Source organism: Calypte anna, chromosome 6 (assembly GCF_003957555.1).
Source record: "Calypte anna isolate BGI_N300 chromosome 6, bCalAnn1_v1.p, whole genome shotgun sequence".
NCBI lineage: Eukaryota > Metazoa > Chordata > Aves > Apodiformes > Trochilidae > Calypte > Calypte anna.
Window position 1 is genome coordinate 31,360,155 of NC_044252.1, and position 21,543 is coordinate 31,381,697.

The 21,543-nt window shown below is 43.4% G+C and overlaps 1 protein-coding gene across 1 annotated transcript in view; it reads left to right on the forward strand.

The window, feature by feature from the left end:
• The first annotated feature begins 6,798 nt into the window (after positions 1–6,798).
• HTRA1 (HtrA serine peptidase 1) overlaps positions 6,799–21,543 on the forward strand; it is a 33,703-nt gene continuing 18,958 nt past the window's right edge. Inside the window, exon 1 of the mRNA XM_008492109.2 lies at positions 6,799–7,257. Within this exon, the coding sequence (XP_008490331.2) occupies positions 6,810–7,257 (448 nt within the window). The 5' untranslated portion in view covers positions 6,799–6,809. The remainder of the gene's footprint in view (positions 7,258–21,543) is intronic.

Here is a 21,543-nt window from a genome sequence, read left to right on the forward strand (position 1 = left end):
TGAAGAGGGAATGGAATTATTCTTTATGTTTATACATTTAAACCACTGTATTGCAGTAACAAATCTGACAGAATTTTACTGCTCAACCTGCAGCCTGCATGCCTGAAAGTTACTGCCAAAGGGAATGGTCTGGAATATAGTTTAATAAACAGGCATGTGCTTTAACCTCTTGAAATAACAGGATTTCAGCACCACCTAGAGGTCATGCTGTAGTTTTTAAAAGTACCTGAGTCAGACATTCACTGTTTACTTCTGAATCCTTAAAATCCATCTGGAAACTCTAGTTGGTAAGTCACTGGGCTACTCCAAGTTGTTTTTATTTTGTATTTCTTTTAAATTCTCCTTTTAATCTTTGACCAGTGATGGCAGCAAGAGGTTTGATGACAAAACAAATTACTCTCCCTCCCTGCTGCTCTTGTTTAGGATACCAGTTTATTCCCAAGGCAAAAAGGAAATAACTACTAATGCAGTGAATAATGAAGGTGTGAGACTTCTCTTGATGCAATTCCAGACAATCAGAGGAGAGTAAAAAAATAGTTCAAACAGCAGAATGGTCAAAACATTAATTATTGCTTGGAAGATGGGGATGTCTGGCAGTGTAAGGCAGGAACCTTCTGTAATAAGAGGTCTGGAGCTGAGCTAGCTGACTTGCAATTAGTTTAAAAACTGCAGAACATACGTGGGAAACTGGTTATCAAGAGTGATGCAGCTGGCCAGAAAAAAACCTTTTAAAATGTCTTAAAGGAGTACGAATTCTTCAGCTATGGGATTAGAAAGGAAATCTCTCTGCTTGGGTAAGTGAAGTGAATGCAACACAAAGATAAGAGTTTGGAGGCAGAACAGGGTCATCTGGGCTGCAGGTAGAAGAGGGAGACCAGTTTGAAACTTCATTTCTTCTCATTATTAACTGAGCTGTCACTTCAATAGTTTTAGGTTTTTTGGTAAAACTCTCAGGTTTTGCAGTTTATACATAGAGCTAGGTTCAGAATCAGAATTCTGTCTAGAAATGAGCTAAAAATGGAAATGTCATCACAGAGTATTTCTCATTTTAAAAATAGCTGTATTAGGAGAAAATGTTGATATTCAGAGGTTTATTTCTTCAAGCCTATGTTACAATGGATGGAGAAGTTAGCACATGAAAAAGGTGTGAGAAGGGGAAAATACTTTTTTATATAAACTTTACATATTAATTTGAGGAGAGAGGGAGAAGAAGGGGAAATTTGGACTGGATACTTTTATTTTAAAAGTTAAAATGGAATAAAAAAATGTATCCCTCTGTGCTATGGGTAGTTTTACCTTTTCCCAGTTTTCTTTAATGTAACATTTGTCTGTATTTTAGAGCACCACCTCCATAACTCTGTGATGCTGCTAAAACACTTCTGAGATGTTCCATGGAAGTGCTGGAGGTTGCTCTCTGGAAAAGTGTCCTGTGAGTCCTACTCTGGAACGAATCACATCTTTGCCTTGTTTTTTTTTTTATTTTTATTCAGATTTGCTGTGCAACCTCTGAGAAAAAGAAACCAGCATTCATTTTTAAAGGCACTGTGTAGCAGTAGTTGGATATTTCCCTTTAATGTGGGCCCTTTGGAACTGTGATCAGGGATTTGCATTGTAAACAGCTGTGGCGCTTGTTAATTCTGCATGTCAAGCTCCACAGTGAAAACACCTTTTGAAGAATTTTAAAATATTCTGTTGCACAAGATTCCTGTTGCCCCCATTCTCCTAATGTTACCTGGGCCCAGCAATGCCACAGTGATCTCAGCAGATGGGGGCTTTATAGCAGAACATTTATTTGCTGCAATTGAAGGAAGTGAGGAAGCTTCACCATCGTTTTACAGTCCCTGCCTGTCGTGTAGTGCTTGTACTCCAACTGGTAGGATCTGACATCAAGGAAAAACACCTGGACACAAATGCCTGTTAAAATTGTTCAGCTTAGCAATGGTTTCTGGGGGCAGGATGCTTGCAGAAGACACCCTGATAGTTCATTCATTTTGTAAACTATACCAAGATGCTCACCAAGCACCAGGGCTGAATTCCCACCTGGAAAAGATGTAGTTATGTAGTTTTAACTTCCCTGGTTTGCAGCCACTCTCTCTAAGTAATGGCTTTTTTTTTTTTTCCTGTATGTAGCAACAAATCCCTCAGACGTTTTTTAAAAGCTTTGGGTTTGGGGAATTTTCTGTTGGGTTCATTTTGTTTGTTTACGTTTTGGTTTATTTTTTAAGTAAATATTTAACAAAATAGAGAAGTCCTTTGAAGTGGACAAGTCCTGTGTCTTTGGTGGGTTGCCAAAAGCATACAGGGCAGCATACCTTATTCCCACAGAAAATCTCAGAGAAAGTCAATAATGAATGGTACAAAATGATGATGCAGTCATAACAAACCTAGAAAAGCTTTCTGCAGAGCCCAGGCTATTTCAGTGTACCCAGAATTAAAGCATCCTGGGCCATATCAAACTTCCCCCCTCCTCTTTTCTGGCCAGAATCCTTCTAGCTCTAGATTATAGTATTAACCCCTTTCTGTCCTGCTAAATCTACTCTTTTTTTCCCAAAAAGCTTCTTGCTTCCCACCTTTTCAATCTGTGCCCAGATGATCATTCCAAAGCCATCCCCTTGTCCCCCATGTGCAATAGCAGTGAAAAAATCTTCCTGCAGGTGTTTCTCTCACTCCCTCCTTTGCTGGGGAGGGCACTGGAGGTGGCAGCTCTTCCCATGGGGCATCCAGGAGTTGGAATTGATGATCCTGATGAATCCCTTCCAATTTTATTGCTTTCTAACACTGAGATGTCAAAGGCATTGAATAGTACAAATGTGGAGAGCTGGTAGCCTGTGGTCTCTGGATGGAGCCTCCTGGCATTGAGTTCCCTTTGAAAAAGGGAAATCAATTAAAAATTACATTAAATGAAATTAAATATTTTACAAATAAGTCTCTCTCGTGTAAGTATTTTTCAGACCATGTTTTTAGTCTCTCTGGGTATTGATCAATGCCTGCTGGCTTGGAGAGCTGCTCTGTGTGAAAATGTTGTGATGGGGGGGAAAGAATTCCTAGGTTTCTAAGCACCTTTCAGGTATAAGGCACTTCTGCACAGATTAGATGGGATAATTAACAGTAAGTTGTCAGTAAAGTTATTAACCCTACAGAGACTTAATTATTTTGGAAAGTGAGATGTTTATTTTCAGTTGGGTGTGCACCCATGTTAAACCTATAAAATCCATAGTATAAAAGTACATATTTTTTTTAATGCTCAGATTAAGGTTCACATCCATACCTGGTTTAAGAAGCAAAAAACATAACAGCAGAAAGTCCTCAATATTATTCTGCTTCTTAGAAAGTGAGCTGCTAATTAATGGTTTACACATAAGACCTTGGGATACCAAGTTCTGGGCCCCTCAGTTTAGGAAGGATATTGAGGTCCTGGAGCAGGTCCAAAGGAGGCAACTGGGCTGGTAAAGGGACTCGAGCACAGACCCTATGAGGAGAGGCTGAGGGAGCTGGGGGTGTTCAGGCTGGAGAAGAGGAGGCTCAGGGGAGACCTCATCACTCTCTCCAATTCCCTGAAAGGAGATTGGAGCCAGGGGGGGGGTTGGGCTCTTTTCCCAGGCAACTCTCAGCAAGACAAGAGGGCAGGGTCTCAAGTTGTGCCAGGGGAGGTTTAGGTTGGAGATTAGGAAGAATTTATTTTCTGAGAGGGTGATCAGGCATTGGAATGGGCTGCCCAGGGAAGTAGTGGATTCGCCGTGTCTGGAGATATTTCAAAAGAGCCTGGATGTGGCACTGAGTGCCATGGGCTGGGAACTGCAGCAGGAGTGGATCAAGGGTTGGACTTGATGATCTCTGAGGTCCCTTCCAACCCAGCCAATTCTATGATTCTATGATTCTATACATTGAATTCCTTTTGCAGTGTTTATTGCTGGCCTATCAACTTTCTGGGCCATCCCTTTTCTGTTCTATTTATTTAAGAAAAAATACTGATTAGTGTATTCTATATAGGTCTTTAAAGGTCTAAAAGAGTAGTCTGTAAAAGAGAAGATGATGGTGCTGGTTGAATTGTGCAAAAGAATAATTGTATATTGTACATAATTGTCCTTTTTTTTTTTTGAGACAACACTATAAACTTGCAGTAGTTCTGGAAGTAGTTACAGATTTTACTGAAGATTTGCAAAACTTATCAACTGAATATTTAAGCAAACATTTTATACTTCCATTGATGAATTATTCCTTTCCTAAGGACAAGGGTGCCTTCACTTTATGTAGGTGTTGAACCAGGGTATTGACTTACTGAATTATAACTTCCAAGTTATAACTTCCCTATATAGTTATAATATATTTTATATATATAATATATATAAAGTTATAATAAATTCCCAAGTTATAATAACTTTTCTGTCAGTGGGGATTTTTTAATGCTTTCTGAGCCTCCATTCCTGCCCTGCCTTTGCTCCCTAGAATGCCCAGTATCAAAGGACACCAAGCTCAGTAAGACACAAACTTCCATGGATCATGGAACAAGGAGGTTTCCCACTGCCTCTAATCTTTTCCTAGAGAGAGATACGGCTCTGATGGCATCAAACAGCTACTTTAAGTTACTCTGCAAAGGTCAGGAGAGAAAAATCAGGTTGCTTTTCTGGGGGTAGGACTAAACCCCCCAGTAACTGACCAATTGCTACTTAGCATTTTGCTCTGGCTTCCAAACAGGACTTTTATACGAGCTTTTCTGAGCCTGTATTTCATGTGTTTTAATATTACAAGTGATTCATCTTGCTTAAAGAGTTGGCTTTATTTCCAAGTAAAGGAAGAAATCCAAAGCACCCTAACCCTGAAGCTTATGAAAAGTAGCAAGTAACAGATAAATAGTTGATAATTGTTTAAATTAAACTTGTCAACATTTTCAATTTTTTTCTTAGATTTTTTTAACACTGTAATGATTTTAATACTAAGGAACTTTTGCTGTGATTTGTTCCAGATTACTACTTTGATCCCTTCTGAAGTCAAGTAGTTCTCCTGAAATCTCTTCTCTTGCACACCACAGAAGTCATTGGCAATCAGCAGAGGTAAGGAGTTTGCATTGGAACTTTTCTTGGGAATGTTGGAGTCTAGGTGGTTTCCCATCTCCAGGAATCAACCAAGGAGTTCAGTAAGTTTTGCACATTTATAGTTTTGTGGTCACAACCTGATAAGATTTTATGACATTCCCTGAGACAATTACCTTTTATTTCTGACACTTGGGTTGTTGCTCATTTTTAAAAGATGCTTCCACTTTTCCTTGGAGAAAAGACTTTGTATTCTGTGTTGGGGTAGTTAGGGTTAGGCTGTCACCCTCAGTTTCTTTGTGGCAGCTCATCTACCAGTTCACAGCACTTTCATCTTGCCTGATGGTCTGTGAAGTTCATTAGGTCTTTGATCATGGGGCACCAGATCAAGATATACTTAAACAATTACAGATTGCTCACCTGCTCATAATGAAAAGAAAATTTGGCTGTGCTCGATTTCCAGCTCTTAATTTTTGGTTTATTTTTCCCTACTAGGTTTGGAGGTGATGCCTTTCCCCTCGGAAGGTTCTTGTGTGTCTTTACACCACCTTTCAAACCACCTTGTATCTGCTAAGAGAGCATTTGGTGAGGAGAACATCCATCCCTTCTGGTCCCCCAGGGGACCGGCCCTACCCACCCTCTTTCTCGGCTCTTCCATCTTCTTATCAGCCAGGAATGTTATCGGTCATTACTTCAGATCACCTTTCCCGTAGTTCTTCAAAGTGTGTGGGGGGGAGAGTCTTTAACTCCACCCAAACCCTTTTCCTGGCAGCATCTTTTGATCAACCTTTCCCGCCCTTCTTTGCATCCTCCTTCATCGGGTTTTTTTGGGGATGCACCCTGGCCGTGCCTTCCCCATCCCGAATTTTTAACAACTCCCAGAGGTAACAGAATCATCTCAAAACCATCTTTAAAAAAAGATGGGGTGGTGAGGGTGTGTGTGTGTGTCACAGTCCGGGATGAGTTGGGAAGGGGTTTCATGTCCCCAGCAAGGGATATAAGGTCTGGGGTGAGTTGGGAAGTGGTGTCATGGTCCAGGGTGAGATGGAAAGGGGTTTTATGTCCCCGGGAAGGGGTGTCACAGTCTGGAGTGAGGAGGGAGTGGGTGTCATGGCCTGGGTTGAGGTGGGAAGGGGTGTCTCATCCTGGGGTGAGGTGGGAGGTGGGTGTCATGTCCCCGAGAAGGGGTGTTACAGTCCGGGGTGAGTTGGAAAGGGGTTTTATGGCCTGGGGAAGGGGTGTCACGGGCTGGGGTGAGTTGGGAAGGGATGTCACAGTCCGGGGTGGGTTGAGAAGGGGTTTTATGGCTCCGGGAAGGGGTCTCGTGGTCCGAGGTGAGTTGGGAAGGGGTTTTATGGCCTCGGGAAGGGGTGTCACGGTCTGGGGTGAGTGGCGAAGGGGTTTTATGGCCCCGGAAAGGGGTGTCATGAACCGAGGTGAGTTGGGAAGGGGTTTTACGGCCTCGGGAAGGGATGTCATGGTCCGGGGTGAGTTGGGAAGGGGTGTCACGTCCACGGGAAGGGATGTCACAGTCTGCGGTGAGTTGGGAAAGGGTTTTATGGCCCCGGGAAGGGGTGTCACGGTCCGGGGTGAGTTGGGAAGGGATGTCACGTCCCCGGGAAGGGGCGTCTCAGCCCGGGGTGAGGCAGGAGGTGGGTGTCTCAGGCCGGGGGAGGCGGGGGCCGTTCCCACCGCCCCGCCCTCCCCTCCCGCCCTCCCTCCCCGCCGCTTTAAGCCGCTCTCCCGTCCGGCCGCCCTCAGCCCTGGTTCTCCGCCGCCATGCCGCTGTGGGGCCGGTGCCTGCTCTTTGCCTCCCTGCTGGCCGCCGCCACCTCCGTCCCATCTCCCTCCTGTCCCGAACGCTGCGAGCGGTCCCGTTGCCCTCCGGTCCCCGCCTCCTGCCCCGGCGGCCCCGTCTTGGATGCCTGCGGTTGTTGCCGCGTCTGTGGGGCGGAGGAGGGCGAGGTCTGCGGCGGTCCCGGCGGCGGCCCGCCCTGCGGTGAGGGGCTGCAGTGTGTGGTACCGCCCGGTTCCGGTGTCCCTGCTTCGGGTACGGTGAGGAAGCGAGCGGCTCTGGGTCGCTGCTTGTGTTCCAGCAACGAACCCGTCTGCGGGAGCGATGCTGTCACCTACGCCAGTCCCTGCCAGCTCCGGGCCGCCAGCCGTCGGGCAGAGCGGCTCCTCCAGCCCCCCATCATCGCCATCCAGAGAGGAGCCTGCGGGCAAGGTAAGGGCAGGGGGAGAGGGGATGGTGGGGGAGATGGGGAATCTCGGAGCTTTGTGGAAAAAAAGCCCTTTTGGAGAAAGGGGGGCGAACAGCAGCCAGACATCCCCGCGGGAAGGGGTCCCGTCCCGGCTGGTGGGTGGCATCACGAGGAGAGGGGATCAGAGACAAGGGTTGGACTTGGGTCAAGCCTGGCATTGAAGTTCAGGGAGAAACCAGAGCAAGAATGCAGTGTTTGTCTTCGTCTGCTAAGTGTCAGGGTGAAAAAAAAACACCAAACCAAGCACCCTAAATCCAAACTTAGAACTAAACATCCCCATTCCCTTACCCCCCAGGGGAGTGATGCCGGGCTCAGATTTTAAGGGAAAAAAGCCCCAAGCTACCAAAACAGCCCCTGGTGGATTAAGGACCCGGCTCTGGCTTCACCAAAGTTTGGAGAAACATTTCAGTGCGCTGCCAGCCAGGAGCTTTGTCACAAAGAAATGCCCTGGGAAATGAAGCCAAGAATGCAAAAGCTGCTAAAAATGCGGTGGCAGCGAACGAAGGCTGTGAGGGCAGAGCAGGCAGCAGATGAGCTTTGGTTTTATTATTTTTTGCCAGAGAGGGGGATATAAATATATATATATATATATATATATATATATATATGTATGTGACTATATAGAGTGTTAAGCTGATTTTAGTGAACTTTTTTGGAGGCTGGAAGTGGCCATCGAGGAGAGTAACAACATAACCACTAGTGTTTTCCCAGGAATTATGATTTCTCAGCGTTGTTACTATTTAGTTGTTATTTTAGTTGAGTCGGATGCACCTTGAGTTTCTCCGAGCTGCAGGATGGATGCTAATTATTTGTAAACCACATACAGACAGGTTGCTGGGTTATGAAACTGTGTGTGTTGGAGCTGCTGGACTCTGCATTCCACTGAGGTGTTCAGTCTGGTAGGAATGTTGAGTGCAGGATGAGAGACAGAGTGGCAGAGCTGGGGGATAAAGAGAGAAGGATCTTTGTGGGATGCAGCCCCTCATCCAGGCTGGTTTAAACCTTCACTAAGGCTGCATATTCCTCCCAAGCACATTTAGGAGGGAATCTGTAAAAATCGGTGTGAATTAAGCATTTATTTCTGAAGTTTATTGTTACCTTTTAGTAAGCCAGTGCTGTTTGACTGAGGATTGATTCTTGTGGCATAGGTCATCCCATTTCTGCACTTATTGCTTTAAAACCCAGTATTTTGCTAGGTTTGTCCCTCATCTCTCCAGCAGGATAGTCATGTATAGTCACAAACATATAGTGGCTGTACATTGAGTTTGAGCAACGTACTGAGCCTGTATTACAGATCCATTACCAACTTTGGTCCCAGTACAATCAATTTCTTGTCCCCCTGATTTTCCCCTCGGTTTCAACACCTCATTGTGCTCTGTGGAACACTGCTGGCATTTACAGATATTGCAGACAATTAAAGCTTTCAAGCAACAGTTTCCTGATCTCCAGTATAATGTAATGCCTCGCCAATTTTAGCCTCCATTCATGAAACCAGTATTGCTTTCTCAGCCTTTTCTGCTGAACCTTTGCAGAATTCAGGCTGTGTTTGAGCTGGAGAGCCTCTGTGAGGCTGAACAGAAAATGCATTGCCTGCATATAGAGCTGGTGTAGGAAAACTGTGCTGGGTACATCCTGGGTACATCCAGACAATCATTTTGCCCCGTTGCATCTCTCTTGGGAGCAATGCTTGTTTTCTGCATCACCAGGGACAAAAGGAAGGTGCTAGAGAAGCTGGCCAGTAGCACATGTTGATCCCTAGTCCAGAGCAAACACTGCTGCAAACAAAGCTTTTTGCCATATGTAAAGAACTGAAACCAGAAAGAAATGGAAAGTATGCTGTAAAGTTCTGTTCCCTGGAGGTGGGTTGAGTGGCTGTTTGGAAAAGCCATTGCCTAATGTGTGAGTCTTCAAGAGCTGTTCATTTTAATTTTAAGTTCCTTTTCAGGAGTGCTTTTGCTGCCTAAAGATGGACTTAATCTTTGGTAAAATAACATATCTGTGTAAATAATGTGGTGATAGCAGTGCAATGACCCAGGGAAATTAGGAGTGGGGATGTAGGGGAAGTGCTTGGAAAACACTTTGTTGTTGATTTTTTGTTGATGATGTTTTGCATCACTTTAGTAGCTGGTCAAGTATTACATAAAATTAAGTAAAACCTTTTTTGGATTCGGGAGGTGGCTTTTTTTTTGTTTGTTTGTTTGTTTTAATCTATAATCTATTAATCTTCTACAATCCACATGCTTTTGTCCTCCAGCTATTCCCAGTGCATCTGTTCAGCTGTGTTCAGGAGAGGATGCTTGGTGGAGGCTGCTGTGGTTCTGTGTGTGGAAGGTGGATATTTTCCTGGGCAAAATGGGAAAGTCAGTCTTAAAAAGCAGAGCCAGGCATGGACCCAGAGAAAGGGGAAACCAGGCTCTCTCTGGAGAAACCCCAGGAGCAGCAAGAGAAGAGGGTAAAGCCCAGCTGTGGCTTTTAGCCAGGATATAGATGGGTTAAATTTAGCTGAGGATGGCAGCAAGGCTCCTGGCTCTGCCCTACCTGGGCTCACTCCTGTTAAAGCCAGGCTGGGCAGGTGACAAGTAGGGTGACAATGCTTCTGCACCAACCTGGGCAGGGCTGCTGAGCTGCAGCTTTCACCAAAAAATTCTTTTGCCAAGAAGGAGATGAGTGATGTTGGCAGAGGGCAGTCAGGCCTGCAAAGCTGAATGGGGCAGCATGGTGTGGGTTGGTACTGATGAAATTATGAAGATGCATAAAGAAGGGGAATGTCCTCTGAGCATAAAACATGACTGTGAAGACCATCCCAAACTCCAGAGTGAGGTCAGTTCAAGGAGACCTCAGTATCCATTGTCCTGAGGTTCAGTGCTCTGGGAGGATGTTTTCTTTTTCTTCTGCAAATATGTTTTTTGTGCTCCAAAATCCCTCGTGCTGACCAATGGAGAAGGCTCAGGATGTTTGACACACAACCTAAACCAGTTTCCCTTCCTATCTTCTCCCTGCAGATGCTGGCAGGTGTTTCAGGACAGTGTGCCCTTCTCTCCAGGTTGTGCTCTATGCACTGCAAGATGCAAACTCACCTCGATTTGTCTTTTCCCCTTTAACCAGAGTAGTAAAAAGAAAGTTCCTCATGGATGCTGACAGTTCCTCTGCCCCTTTTTGAGCCAGGTTTTTAGGTTTTGGGATTCTTATTAGATTTACAGTGCCTAATGTAGCATCCCAGTAAGCTCAGCACTTCTCAGCACACCAGCATCTGTCACAGGTGGGTCACTCTTCCCTGTCACAAACATCCTTGCACCAGGGTGTCACATCTGGAGCCTGATGTGTGCTCTTCTGGTTTAGATGAAGGAGGTCACTGCAGCTTGGGAGAGAAGATGGAGATGAGTTTAGGGGTAACTCAGTACTAGAAAGGTGTGTATCACTAACATGTACATCACTAGCTGTAGAAACAGCTTTGGTGCTTCTCGTCATCTCATTATTTTATAGTTCCAGAGAAAGGAGGGAAGGGAAAAAACCCCATCACTCAAACTCAGTCTCTTGCAAAGTGGCTGATTTTTGTATTTTGAAACGCGCCAGGAGAAACTGGATCCAAGTGACTCTGTGTAATTACCTGGCAGAAGAAAAGGAGCTCTGCGGTCAATAAGCCATTTCTCAGTGGTTCTGAGTCCTCCAAAAGGGGTGTAAGGGTAAGATCCATGCAGCAGAGGACAGGAAAGAGCAGTGGATGGACCTGCCTGAACTCCTGTAGGGTGGGCTGGCAGTGTGAAGTCTTGCAGGAATGAAGAGTCAGGGCAAGAAGAGAAACTCAGCTGAGAAATCTGGGAAGGTCAGGAACAAAGCCAGAGATTTATGGAGAGGGAAGCTGCTGTTGTTGTTATGGACTTGGCTTTCAGCTGTTTCCTAAAAGATAATGAGAGGCACATCTTGGTTAGGGTGCTGAGGAGGTGTTGGGGGAGCCTTTGAGGCTGCTTGGCACGTGTCAGGTCTATTAAAAGTGACCTGAGAGGACTGGGTGTTAAGGAACTGGATGCTCAAATAAGCTCTCCAGTGTCATTAATTTTTTTTTAGCTGCCTTCATCTCCCTCAGTTGCTGTGTCTGGGTGGTCTGAAAGTCATTATCTTCTGACTTTCCTCAGTCTCTTGCAGCAGCAAGAGAAGGGGAGGGAGGGAGGGAAGAGGCAGCTGAAGGCAATGGAAATAAATAGCAGCATATTTCCAGAAGAGAACCAATTCCCAAGTGTGGAATTAAAAAGCTTTTCCAAAGCCAAGTATTCAGCTCTGAGAGGAGGGAACTGTAAGAAGTGGTTTGTCTGAAGCAGCTCACCTTTTCCCCTCTCCACACTGAGATTTCCTTCCCGGAAAGCCAGCAGTAATTCTCTAGTCTTGAGACTTCAAACAGTCGAGTGGGTAAACACAGATTTGGAACAAGGAAAGGTCCAATCCTGTCATCTTATGGGCTTTGAAGTGTAAAGGTACCTGTGGACTGGACAGGAGTACTTAAAGCCATGAGTAAGCAGGAGGAATCTTATTAAGCAGAGATTTGGATGTGATGGAGGCAGCGTATCCTGAGCAGTTGAAGGAAAGAATCTGACGTCCAAGAAATAGGAGAAGCTGGAAAATATTTTTCAAATGTGAATTTACGTGTGCTTGGAGTGAAAGGAAGCAAGGTTAGAAATAGAAACTGGGGTGCTGTGGAACTAAATTTGTGTTGTAAATAAAGTCATTCCTCCTTCCCATAACTGCTGGGGCCTTTAGGATCTCTGGCTGGACTTGGCAGAGAGTCCCACAGAGTTTGTAACTGGGCCCAAGTGAATATCTGGCATTATTTTGGAGGTTGTGTTCAGGATCTAGAAAAAAAAAAAGAAAAAAAGAAAAAAAGACTTTTTTTTCTTTTCCTTCTGGATACAGGTCATTGTCATTCCCAAATTGGTTTACCTGCCTCAAAGAGAAGAAAATAACTGAGAAATAAGTCTCATTTCCCCTGTGTTGAAGGGCTATAAAATAATGCATTGATTTTGCACTAACTGAAGATGCTGACCTTATATCTGTAGGTAACAGGAGACATTGTAATATCTTAAACTTTCAAGCCACGATCCAGATGAGCAGTTATCTTATTTTAGAGTTTAGTGAGTTGACCTGACTGCCACATTGTAGTGACTGGAGATGAATTAGGCATCCAGACAGGACAGCTCTTGGATTTCTGGGTTAATATCAGCTACCCTGGTGCACTGATAAGAAGAAGCACGAGGCTGGAGGGCTGTTGGGTTGTGCAATTCCTTGTGAGTGCTGAGCCAGGAGCTTGATGCTGGAGACAAAAATGTGTGCAAAAAAATCCCATCTGTGCAAGTAGCTCCATGGGGCTCTGCTTTTATTGCACATTGAGTTTCTTGGTGTGGTCATGGCTGGGCTGAGGCTCATGGCAGAGGAACTCTACAGGCACCCTGTTAAAATTTCCTGTGTTAACTAAATGATGGATCCAGCACTTGGACTCATCACTTTCTGTCAGGGTTTCTCAGTCTTTCCATTTGCTCTTGTGAAGTTCCCTTTTTGTTGAATAGCACAGAACGCAGCGAGTAATCCCAATATCCAGTTTTACAGGCTTGTTGCCAGCAGTATTGATGAGATGGAGCTCATCAAATTAAAAAAAAACAAAACAACACAAACTCCATGCTTCTGATTGTTGCATTTGCACATACTTTTCCTGACAAACAACTGACAAATGGGATAATGCATATTAAATCTTGTAACCATGCACAAAGCTGACCAATAGTCCTAAATTTTAAATAGTGTGTATAGGAGAGCATTAGGAGAAGCTCACAGTATTTTTTCAGAGGTTTGTGTCATTATTCTGTTATACAGAGAGTGAATCTAGGGCAGGAGAAGATAAAGAGCTTTGCTCAAGGTAAACCAGTAAAGCCAGTAGCAGGGCTGAGAGCAAATGGAGCTTTTATGAGTCCCTGCTCATTTTTCTGCCCTTGCCAGCATTGCTGTTCTATTTTCCATTAGTTTTCTTTTCCATTACTTTATTTCTTAAACTTGCAGACTGCAGTTTTGGCTTCGTTCTGTGAACTGCATTGATGATCTGTCAATCTGTATCTGCAGAAAGTCATTTTGGAGAAGGAAAGTAATGGGTGGACCAAGCCCAAGCACTAACAAGGATGGAAAACCCAAGCAATTCTCTCCCTTCCCACCATCCCACCCCCCAAATAGACACATTCCCCCCACGAATCTCATACATTTGTGGTGGAAAAGGGGTGATTGATTCCTTTTTCCAGGACAACATATACACTGTTTGGTGTAGCTGCCCATTCTGGATCAAAGGTCCATATGTAGACTTCTATCTAGAAAGGTAAAGCTTGGCTTACCCTTGCTTTCCTACACATTCAGGTGGCAAAAGTGGGCATAAAAAAACCCCACTTATAAAGTATGAATATGCAGATTAAAGGAAAAAAACCCACCAAAAACACAGTATGTAAGTAGTTAATTTTGGTAGAGTATTGGTGAATATAACGAGTAGAACTCTAAATATCCTAAACATATGGATATTTGAGAGAATGAAATAGAAACCTGCTCTCCTTTTAACCTTTAAGGAGAAAACTTGCTTGTGGTGGAGCAGAGGGCTGTGTGACAGTGGCTGGCTGACCAGTGGCAAGGCCACCTCCTTTCTGCAGTTCTGAAAGCAGGATGGCAGAGATGCCATCTCCATTCATCCAGTTCCATTGCCCAAACACTCTCTGACTTCCCCTGTCCCCATTTAAACAAATCTGGATCCTCTCAGGGTGATTCTTAAAACACATGTAGAAAACACTGGCAGAGGCTGAGGGATTTGTTCAGTGTGTAGATCCTGTGGCTTTTTGGAGCTGATGATCTTGAAAGTCTTTGCCAACCAAGGTAATTCTGTGATTTTTTTTGCTATGTGATCCTGCTGGCTTTATGCATTCTACAATTACAAAGCCCCAGAGGAGGAGGGCTGTGTATTTTATCACTGTTTTGAGGTTTTTCTCTATAGATTTGATCCTTCTGTGTGCCATCTCTGTGTCACTGGAAGTCCTGCCACAGCTGAGGGGTGAAATCCCTGCCCTTTCCAGCTGCACGGAAGCAGCATTTTAGGAGCCTTTTTTTTTAGGCTTCCATCTTAAGAGGCTTTCTTTAAGTTTCTCCTCAGAGAGAAAAAAAAATATTTAAAAAGCATGGAAACATGGACTTGGTTTTATTCCCTTGTGTCTACATACCAGGGTTTCTGGAAGTAGAAGTCTCTCTTAAAAAGGGATTTATTCTAAAGATGCAGTATGAAAGTTTCTCGCGTAGTTAAAATGAGACCTTAATGGTTTTATAATTATAAGAGGGATTTTCAAGATCAAACAGCTCTTGGTTACACATAAGACATAAGAATTACTATGTTGTTGTTACTTATTAGGTATTTTGGAGATGTTTTGCTTGTTCTCCACCTGCGATGTGAGGAGCTGGGATGTAGAGCAGGGATGACCCGAGTTGGAAGGGATGTAAACTGAGCAGGGCTGAAAAAAGCAGGGGAGAAATTTATTCCTGACTCATCTGCTGTATTTTCGGCCTTCTGCAGAGCAGAGAATACCACGTCTGCTTTAACCTGTTGACTAAACTATTCTTTTCATCTGTCTGCAGGCAGCCTCTTTTCCATAACTACCTGCCTTCTATTTCTTAACATTTCCAGTTCAGACAGGACTACCCTTAATGATGGTTTTCAGCTCAGCATGCTTTGCTCTTGTCCTGAATTGCTCTTCACATGATTTTTTTGAGTGTCTCAGCATCAGCTTGTACCCTTCCTCCCCTCCTCACCCCCCCCAGACAGCTCCCTGTGTCCCATCAGTCCTGGGCACTGCTGGCACGGCCACCCGGGGCGCTCCATCCGTGTCACCAGGCTGCTGCCTTGCCACCAATTTGTCATCTCCTGAGATGAGCCCGGGCTCTGCATTGTATGAATATGGCAATGCTGCTCTGGGAACAGCTTGTTCCTCCTCCCAGGGCTGCGTTCCTCCAGCCTGGGGCTCCAGCCTGGCTGTTTATGCAGAAGTTGGGTTTCCTCCCACCTCACCGCTGGTGTTTACAGAAGAAATCGCAGTTTCCTGTTGTGTTGGATGGAGCTCTTGCTCTGCTCTGGATTCCTGCCCTCCCTGCTTATGCTGAATATTTTATTTTTTTTTTTTTTTTTTCAGAGGCAGGCAATGCACTTGGTTCATAGAAAAATTTCTGGCATTTCTCAGAGTCCTTATAGATGTTTTTTCTCCCTGCGAGGGTTGCTGGAGCCCAGCACTATTCCCGTGAGATAAAATCAGGAGTTCTGCCCATCTTAAAGATAATTCTATGACACTGAGGACTCAAATTGTGTTTCAGAAGTTGTGTAGACACTGAGTAACATAGCTTAGACCAAGGCACACACATCCTGGGTGTTCCTCTGTCTGCAGAACCTTCCTGCTATTTGATGTCTATCTAGCAATTCCATAATGGAGTTGCAAGAGAAGTTACTCTGTCTGATTCATTTACTACTTACTCTACCTTGTAGACAAGTGGTAGGAAATGTTCCTGTTTGGCTAAAAATTGAAGTTTAAAGTTAAATAGAAACTTGCTACAAGAAAGCTGCAGGCACATTGCCCAAGGACATTGACAAGAAAATCTTGAATTACATTGGGACTTGGGTCCAGCCTCTTCAGTAAAATGCAACAAAGTTCCCTGAAGTCCCTCTGCTTTACACTTTAATTATCTTCAAATACTTCTTTGTGTTGTTTTCATGGAATCCCAGACTGGTTTGGGTTGGAAGGGACCTTAAAGGTCTTCTAGTTCCAACCAGCCCACGTTGCTCGAAGCCCCATCCAACCCGGGCTGAGACACTGCCAGGGATGGGGCAGCCACAGCTTGATTTATAAATGCTAAAGACCAATTTGTTTTGTTCTCTTCATGCACCCTGGTCACTCCTGTTGCCAATATCAATTTTTACTTATTCACACATCAGCATTTCCAATAATTTGACCTCTCTGGTTTGTGGCCAGTGGTTGGGCACAGGGTGGACACAGAGACCGAGCTACCCAGACATCATAGCAACCTTTGTACCAGCATCATCCTGCTGCTTGGTGGGCTTTGGGTACTCTTCGACACTCTGTTCCCTCAAAGGCAATAAATTCAGCTTTTATTCTTGAGAATATCAATTAAACCATACAATTTATTCACCTTTTTGTACCCCAAAATGCTACAACATATGAGCCACCACACACTGGTCTGAAAACTAGTTTGGTTGTCATTAACTTAAAAGTCTTTTTCTTCCACAAACTTATAGATAGAACTTATAGATTCTCTATTTTGTTAAGCTTGGCAGGTTTGTTTGTTTTTTGTTTTTTTTTTCCTGGTTTGTTTAAGATTTAGTGATTACAATTGATGGTTTCAAGCTTTTGGATCAGCAGGGAAAATACAAAATTCAAACCTCTTACTTGCAAGATCTCTGGTACATGTGGCAGAGCCCTTGTTAGAAGTTTCCAAGAGGGAATTGATCACCTAAATATTCTAAATATTATGATCAATATTATGGTGATAAAAATGGACTTTATTTTCCCTTTGTAAGCTTCCGTTCATGCCAAAAACAATTTTTACATATTTATAAATACTTTACTTTTTACTTTAATCGTGCAGTGGTTCTTGCTGCAGGAAGGATTTGTGCTGTTTCCCATTTGGTAGAATAAAATTCTTGAATTTTCTCCATTAATTAGTGCTATGAAAATATTTTGCTTTTAGTGATGGCCCAATAGTAGAGATTTTTATTTTCAGAAACCTGTTAAGTGTCTTTAGTTTCTTCTTGGATTACACGGGGGAAAAAAAAATAACTGATGTAATAGATTTATTATTTATTAGCAAGTTGCTGTGGTTCAGACCTCTCAAAATTCCCTCTGCTAATCTGAAAGTTGTTCTTAAGCGAATCATCTACGATAGGTAGAATGTTGTTTCTTACTTAGTGTTTTCATTGCTTAATATCCTTTTTTTGGTGTATTACACAATTTATCCTTGAATAGGAAGTGGAATATTTAGGCTTGCAGGTTTATGTCATTTTTTTTTTTTTTTAATTTTTTTTTTAAAAAGGGTGGCAGCAGATTCCCACACATCACTTTTTCCTTGTGTCTCTCCAGCAGAGCTTGCTGACCCCACCATCCTCAGTGTGATCTAAGCCCATTTGCTGGAATTTTTATGTCTATAGAAGCACCAGAGGTTTTAACATTTCCCTATATGCTACGAATGGGAGTTGGTGAACACACCAGAGGCTGGAGTTTTATTTGGGAGGTTGGAAATTCTCCAAGTAAAATTTTACACTCTTGTGGTTTGTGTCCCCGGTTCTGCCAGCCCAGAGGTTTCCTGAGTGCTTGAGCCCCTTTGGCTTCATTCTGCAAAGAAACCCAAACCCAGGCTGTGCTTTCAGACCCTAATGTGTTTATGCACCCGGGGTTGTGTATCTGGAGAGAATTTTAATCAAGCAGCAAGTGCAGGAGGAAGCACCCATCCATTTCCAGCAGCCTGGGTAGCTTAATACCTGTAGTTATCCCATAGGAGGTTGTGGTTGCTCTGCTCTTCCTCTGTGTAACTGGGCAAGGATTTCATAGAATCACTTAGGAGTGCTCTGGAGTTGAAAGGGGAAGATAAATTAACCACAGATCCCTGGATCTGAGCCCAATTTTATTCCACTGGCACCAGCCTGATATTTAGCAGGCCCCAAACCCCACCAGCTGAGATGGTATCACTGGGGCTGGGGTGGGAGGAAAAACAACCCTGCCAGCTGAGCCTGCCTGGAAGGACAGGGATGCTGCACCCTTCCAAGATGAAGCATCTTTAATGATGAACCTGGAGGTGCTGCTCCATCCTCCTGCAACTTCCACATGAAGTTTTCCTTCACAGTTTCAAAATTACTGATAGTTGCAGCTGTCTTGGATGATTTCTGTTTCATGGGAAGCTGGTTGTTGTTTTTTTGTTTTTTAATCTTAACAGGAATGAAAGTTTCTTACTTTTTTTTTGTTCTGTTTTTGTTGTTTTTTTTTTAAAAAAAAGGAAATTAAAAGCTTGATTCCAGATTGAATCTGAGCTTCTTGAAGTAGAATGTGAGGGTATCTGGTGTGGTCCCCCCCAAGTGAGGGGGGAAGGAGACTTGCTGATGTTTTCTGGGGTGTTCCTTTTAAAAAATGTCCCAGTGAGTGAGAAAATCGTGTGGGAAAGGAGACACAGGGGTGTTGGTGGTGCCTGAGCATGGGCTTGGCTGCCTTGGATGAAGCTGGGAAGTAGAATGGGCAGTGAGCTGAGCTGGTCCTGAGAGGTGAAGGCTGAAGCCCCTTGTTGGAAAGTAAAGCCACACATGAGACCTGGATGGGGAAAAAGATGGCTTTTTGACTGAGCTGTGCCTAAAAACGTGTATAAAGAGCTGTTCTCATGAGAGGTGAACCTATGCTGAGAGAAGACCTTGCAGAAGAGCAGATCCAGCTCTCACAGCTGGAGAGGTCACTTTTAGGAGATACTTTTTGGAGGTTTCTATCTCCAAAGCATCCTTTCAGTTTAGCTCAAAGGATCACCAGGAGCAGCCTGTATAATTTGTAAGCATTGAAGCATCGATGCCACTCTGAGCACTGACCTAATCAGAACCCAGATCTTAAGATGCTTTTTGGCTCATCTTTATGAAACCACATTATTTTAGTTGTTTACAGCCAAGTGTGCTTTTTTTCCACAGCTTGGTTTTCTGTCTTGCCTCCTAGTAGTCTGTTTACTGATATTAGCCCTGTTAGTGTCAGTTGGCAGAGATTTTCCTTTTCCAAGGGCTGGCAGCCAGCACACCTTTGAAGTCCTTGAAAAATTAGTTGCCTTGGGAATTTTTCATGCTGTAACCTATTCATGTTTTATTTTTTAAAGTCTTTTTTTAAATGATTAACTGAATTCACAACACTATTCTTCATAATGTCATTAATAACACTTTCTTAATCATCCTCATGGGTGTTTAGGGCCATTGTGCAGTAGTTCAATGAAAATGTTACAAAATGAAATTATCACATTGTATAAATAGGAAGAAGAACAGTTTACAAAGATCTGAACATCAGGACCTGAAGGTATTGAGGAACTAGAGCTTCATTCCAGCCCACCTTTCCATGTTTAAAAATAACCTCACAAAACCAGAAAAAAACCCCAACCCTAAACACAAAACCCCCAAAAAGCAATGAAAAGTCAGTAAAGAATAAAATCCAGAAGGGTGTGGCTTGAAAAAAGAAACAAACTTAAGAAAAAGGCCAGAAAATTGGGCAAACATTATTCACATGATTCAACACTGGTTATTCCCAGGAATGTACATTCTGGGGACCAGTTTAAGCACAGAATTAAAGAGCTATCCACGTGCTTGTAGGATAGTTGTGAGTCAGGATGGATGTTGTGGTTAGATGTGCGTGTCAAAATACACAGACAGTGGGGATTAAATAGTCAAAATCACATCATCAATCAAAACTTGAGCTATCCCCTCCCCCCCTTTTTTTTTTATTTGCTTAATAGTCACACAGTTTACTTAAATCACTGCAGAGTCTTGAGCTTTTTAAACCTGGAAATTTAGAGGATGTTGCACGCTACCCTTGGCATTCTTAGAAGTTTGGGTGTTTTTTTTCCCTTAATAAATCCCTTAACTCTTAAGTACAGCTGGAAAAATGTGTGTTAGAAGAGGAAAGGATCTCCTGCAGAAGTTCTGTCTGCTACAGTGGCTGGTGATGGCTGGAAACTGCCATGTGGAGGTTGGGGAATTAAACATCTGCTCATAGGAGGTTTGTATTATTGGGGTTTTTATGGCAATTCAGGCCTCCATGTAGTAAGCACCTTTGCTTACTGGGGGTTCAAATCTCAGGTAAAATTTAACATGGTGGTGGCTGCTATAAGAGGGGTAAGTGCAGCTCCCAGCCACCACGTGCATAGCTCAGTCATCCCAGAGAGCCATTAGTTATGGTGACCATTACACATGTCCCTTTTGCTCTCATTATTTTCCCCTGTGATGCTTTTTCTCAGTGGGTTTTTATTTTTCAACATATTAATGCTTTGGCCTTCAGATTTTAAGTTGTCAGGTGATGGCAAAGACCAGTTGGCAGGAATTATTTTTTTTTTTTTTTATGTTAGCCCTCAATGAATTTGTCTGAATGGTACTTTGCCTTGTTTATTTGCTCCCAAAAGGTATGTTTTCCATTTAAATGGGCAGTTGTTCAAGAGCTCTTGCAAAACTCTGTTACACAATGCAAGAATTCCTAATACATAAGCAAGGGGCAGGCGTGGCCAACTGTTGTCAGCTTTTTAGGTCAGTATGCCATGAATCAGTATTTATTATCTAACTTTGGTTCAGAATATGAAATGTTGACCTTTTAACTGTGTGGCTAAGTTTGAGACCATGAAAGGAGGTGGATTATCCACAAAAGAGTGTCCCATTTGAAACCTTGGCATCCTTAGCCCTTGGTTTGAAGGGAAGGCTGCTCTCTGAGGTGAGGTATTAGCAGTCTCACCATGTGCAGCTTTGGCATCCTTTCTCCTCTTGAATAGCTAAATGCTAAAAAAGAATTTGGAAATGCTAAAAGCATTGGAAAAGCCCAAGTGTTTCCTGTTGGTTCACCCCTGGAAGCTCTCTTTGTCAAGGGCAGGATGCGACCTTTGAACATCCCTGCAGCTTTGTAGTGGGGATGAAATCATTTTATAAGCTGTGATCAAAAAGCATATTGATGGATACAGTCATGCCCTGTGGCATTTTATCTCAACCTTGTGTTAATCCTGTCTGATAATCTATCACAGCTCCTGTTCTAATGGCACTGAATGCTTCCCAACTGCAGTTCTCATTCTCCTATCAGTTTTCCAAAAATGTTCCTGCTCTGGTTGTCAGCTTTCTAGTGATGACATGGCTCATTTTAATACTGAATATTTCTAACAGACATAAATCCCTTGGTAGTTTGATGTTTGTCAATCAGCAAACCCTGGTGCCTTTCTGGCATAGAGATCCAAGGAAAGCAGCTTGGGTGTAAATCAGAAAAAGCACAGAGTACTTTGAAGGAAAATGGTAGCTGAGGACACAAGCTTCCAGATCAGGGTTCCTGCTTCATAAAGCAGATTAACTTCTCCAAACTGTGCTCTGAAACTGCAGAGCAGATTATGTGCTTGCTGCTGTGGCTGCTGTTTAGGAGGAGTTGCATTTAAAAGCCCTCGAGATGCTTCACAGGGTATTCACAGGGCAAACCCAGGTCCTT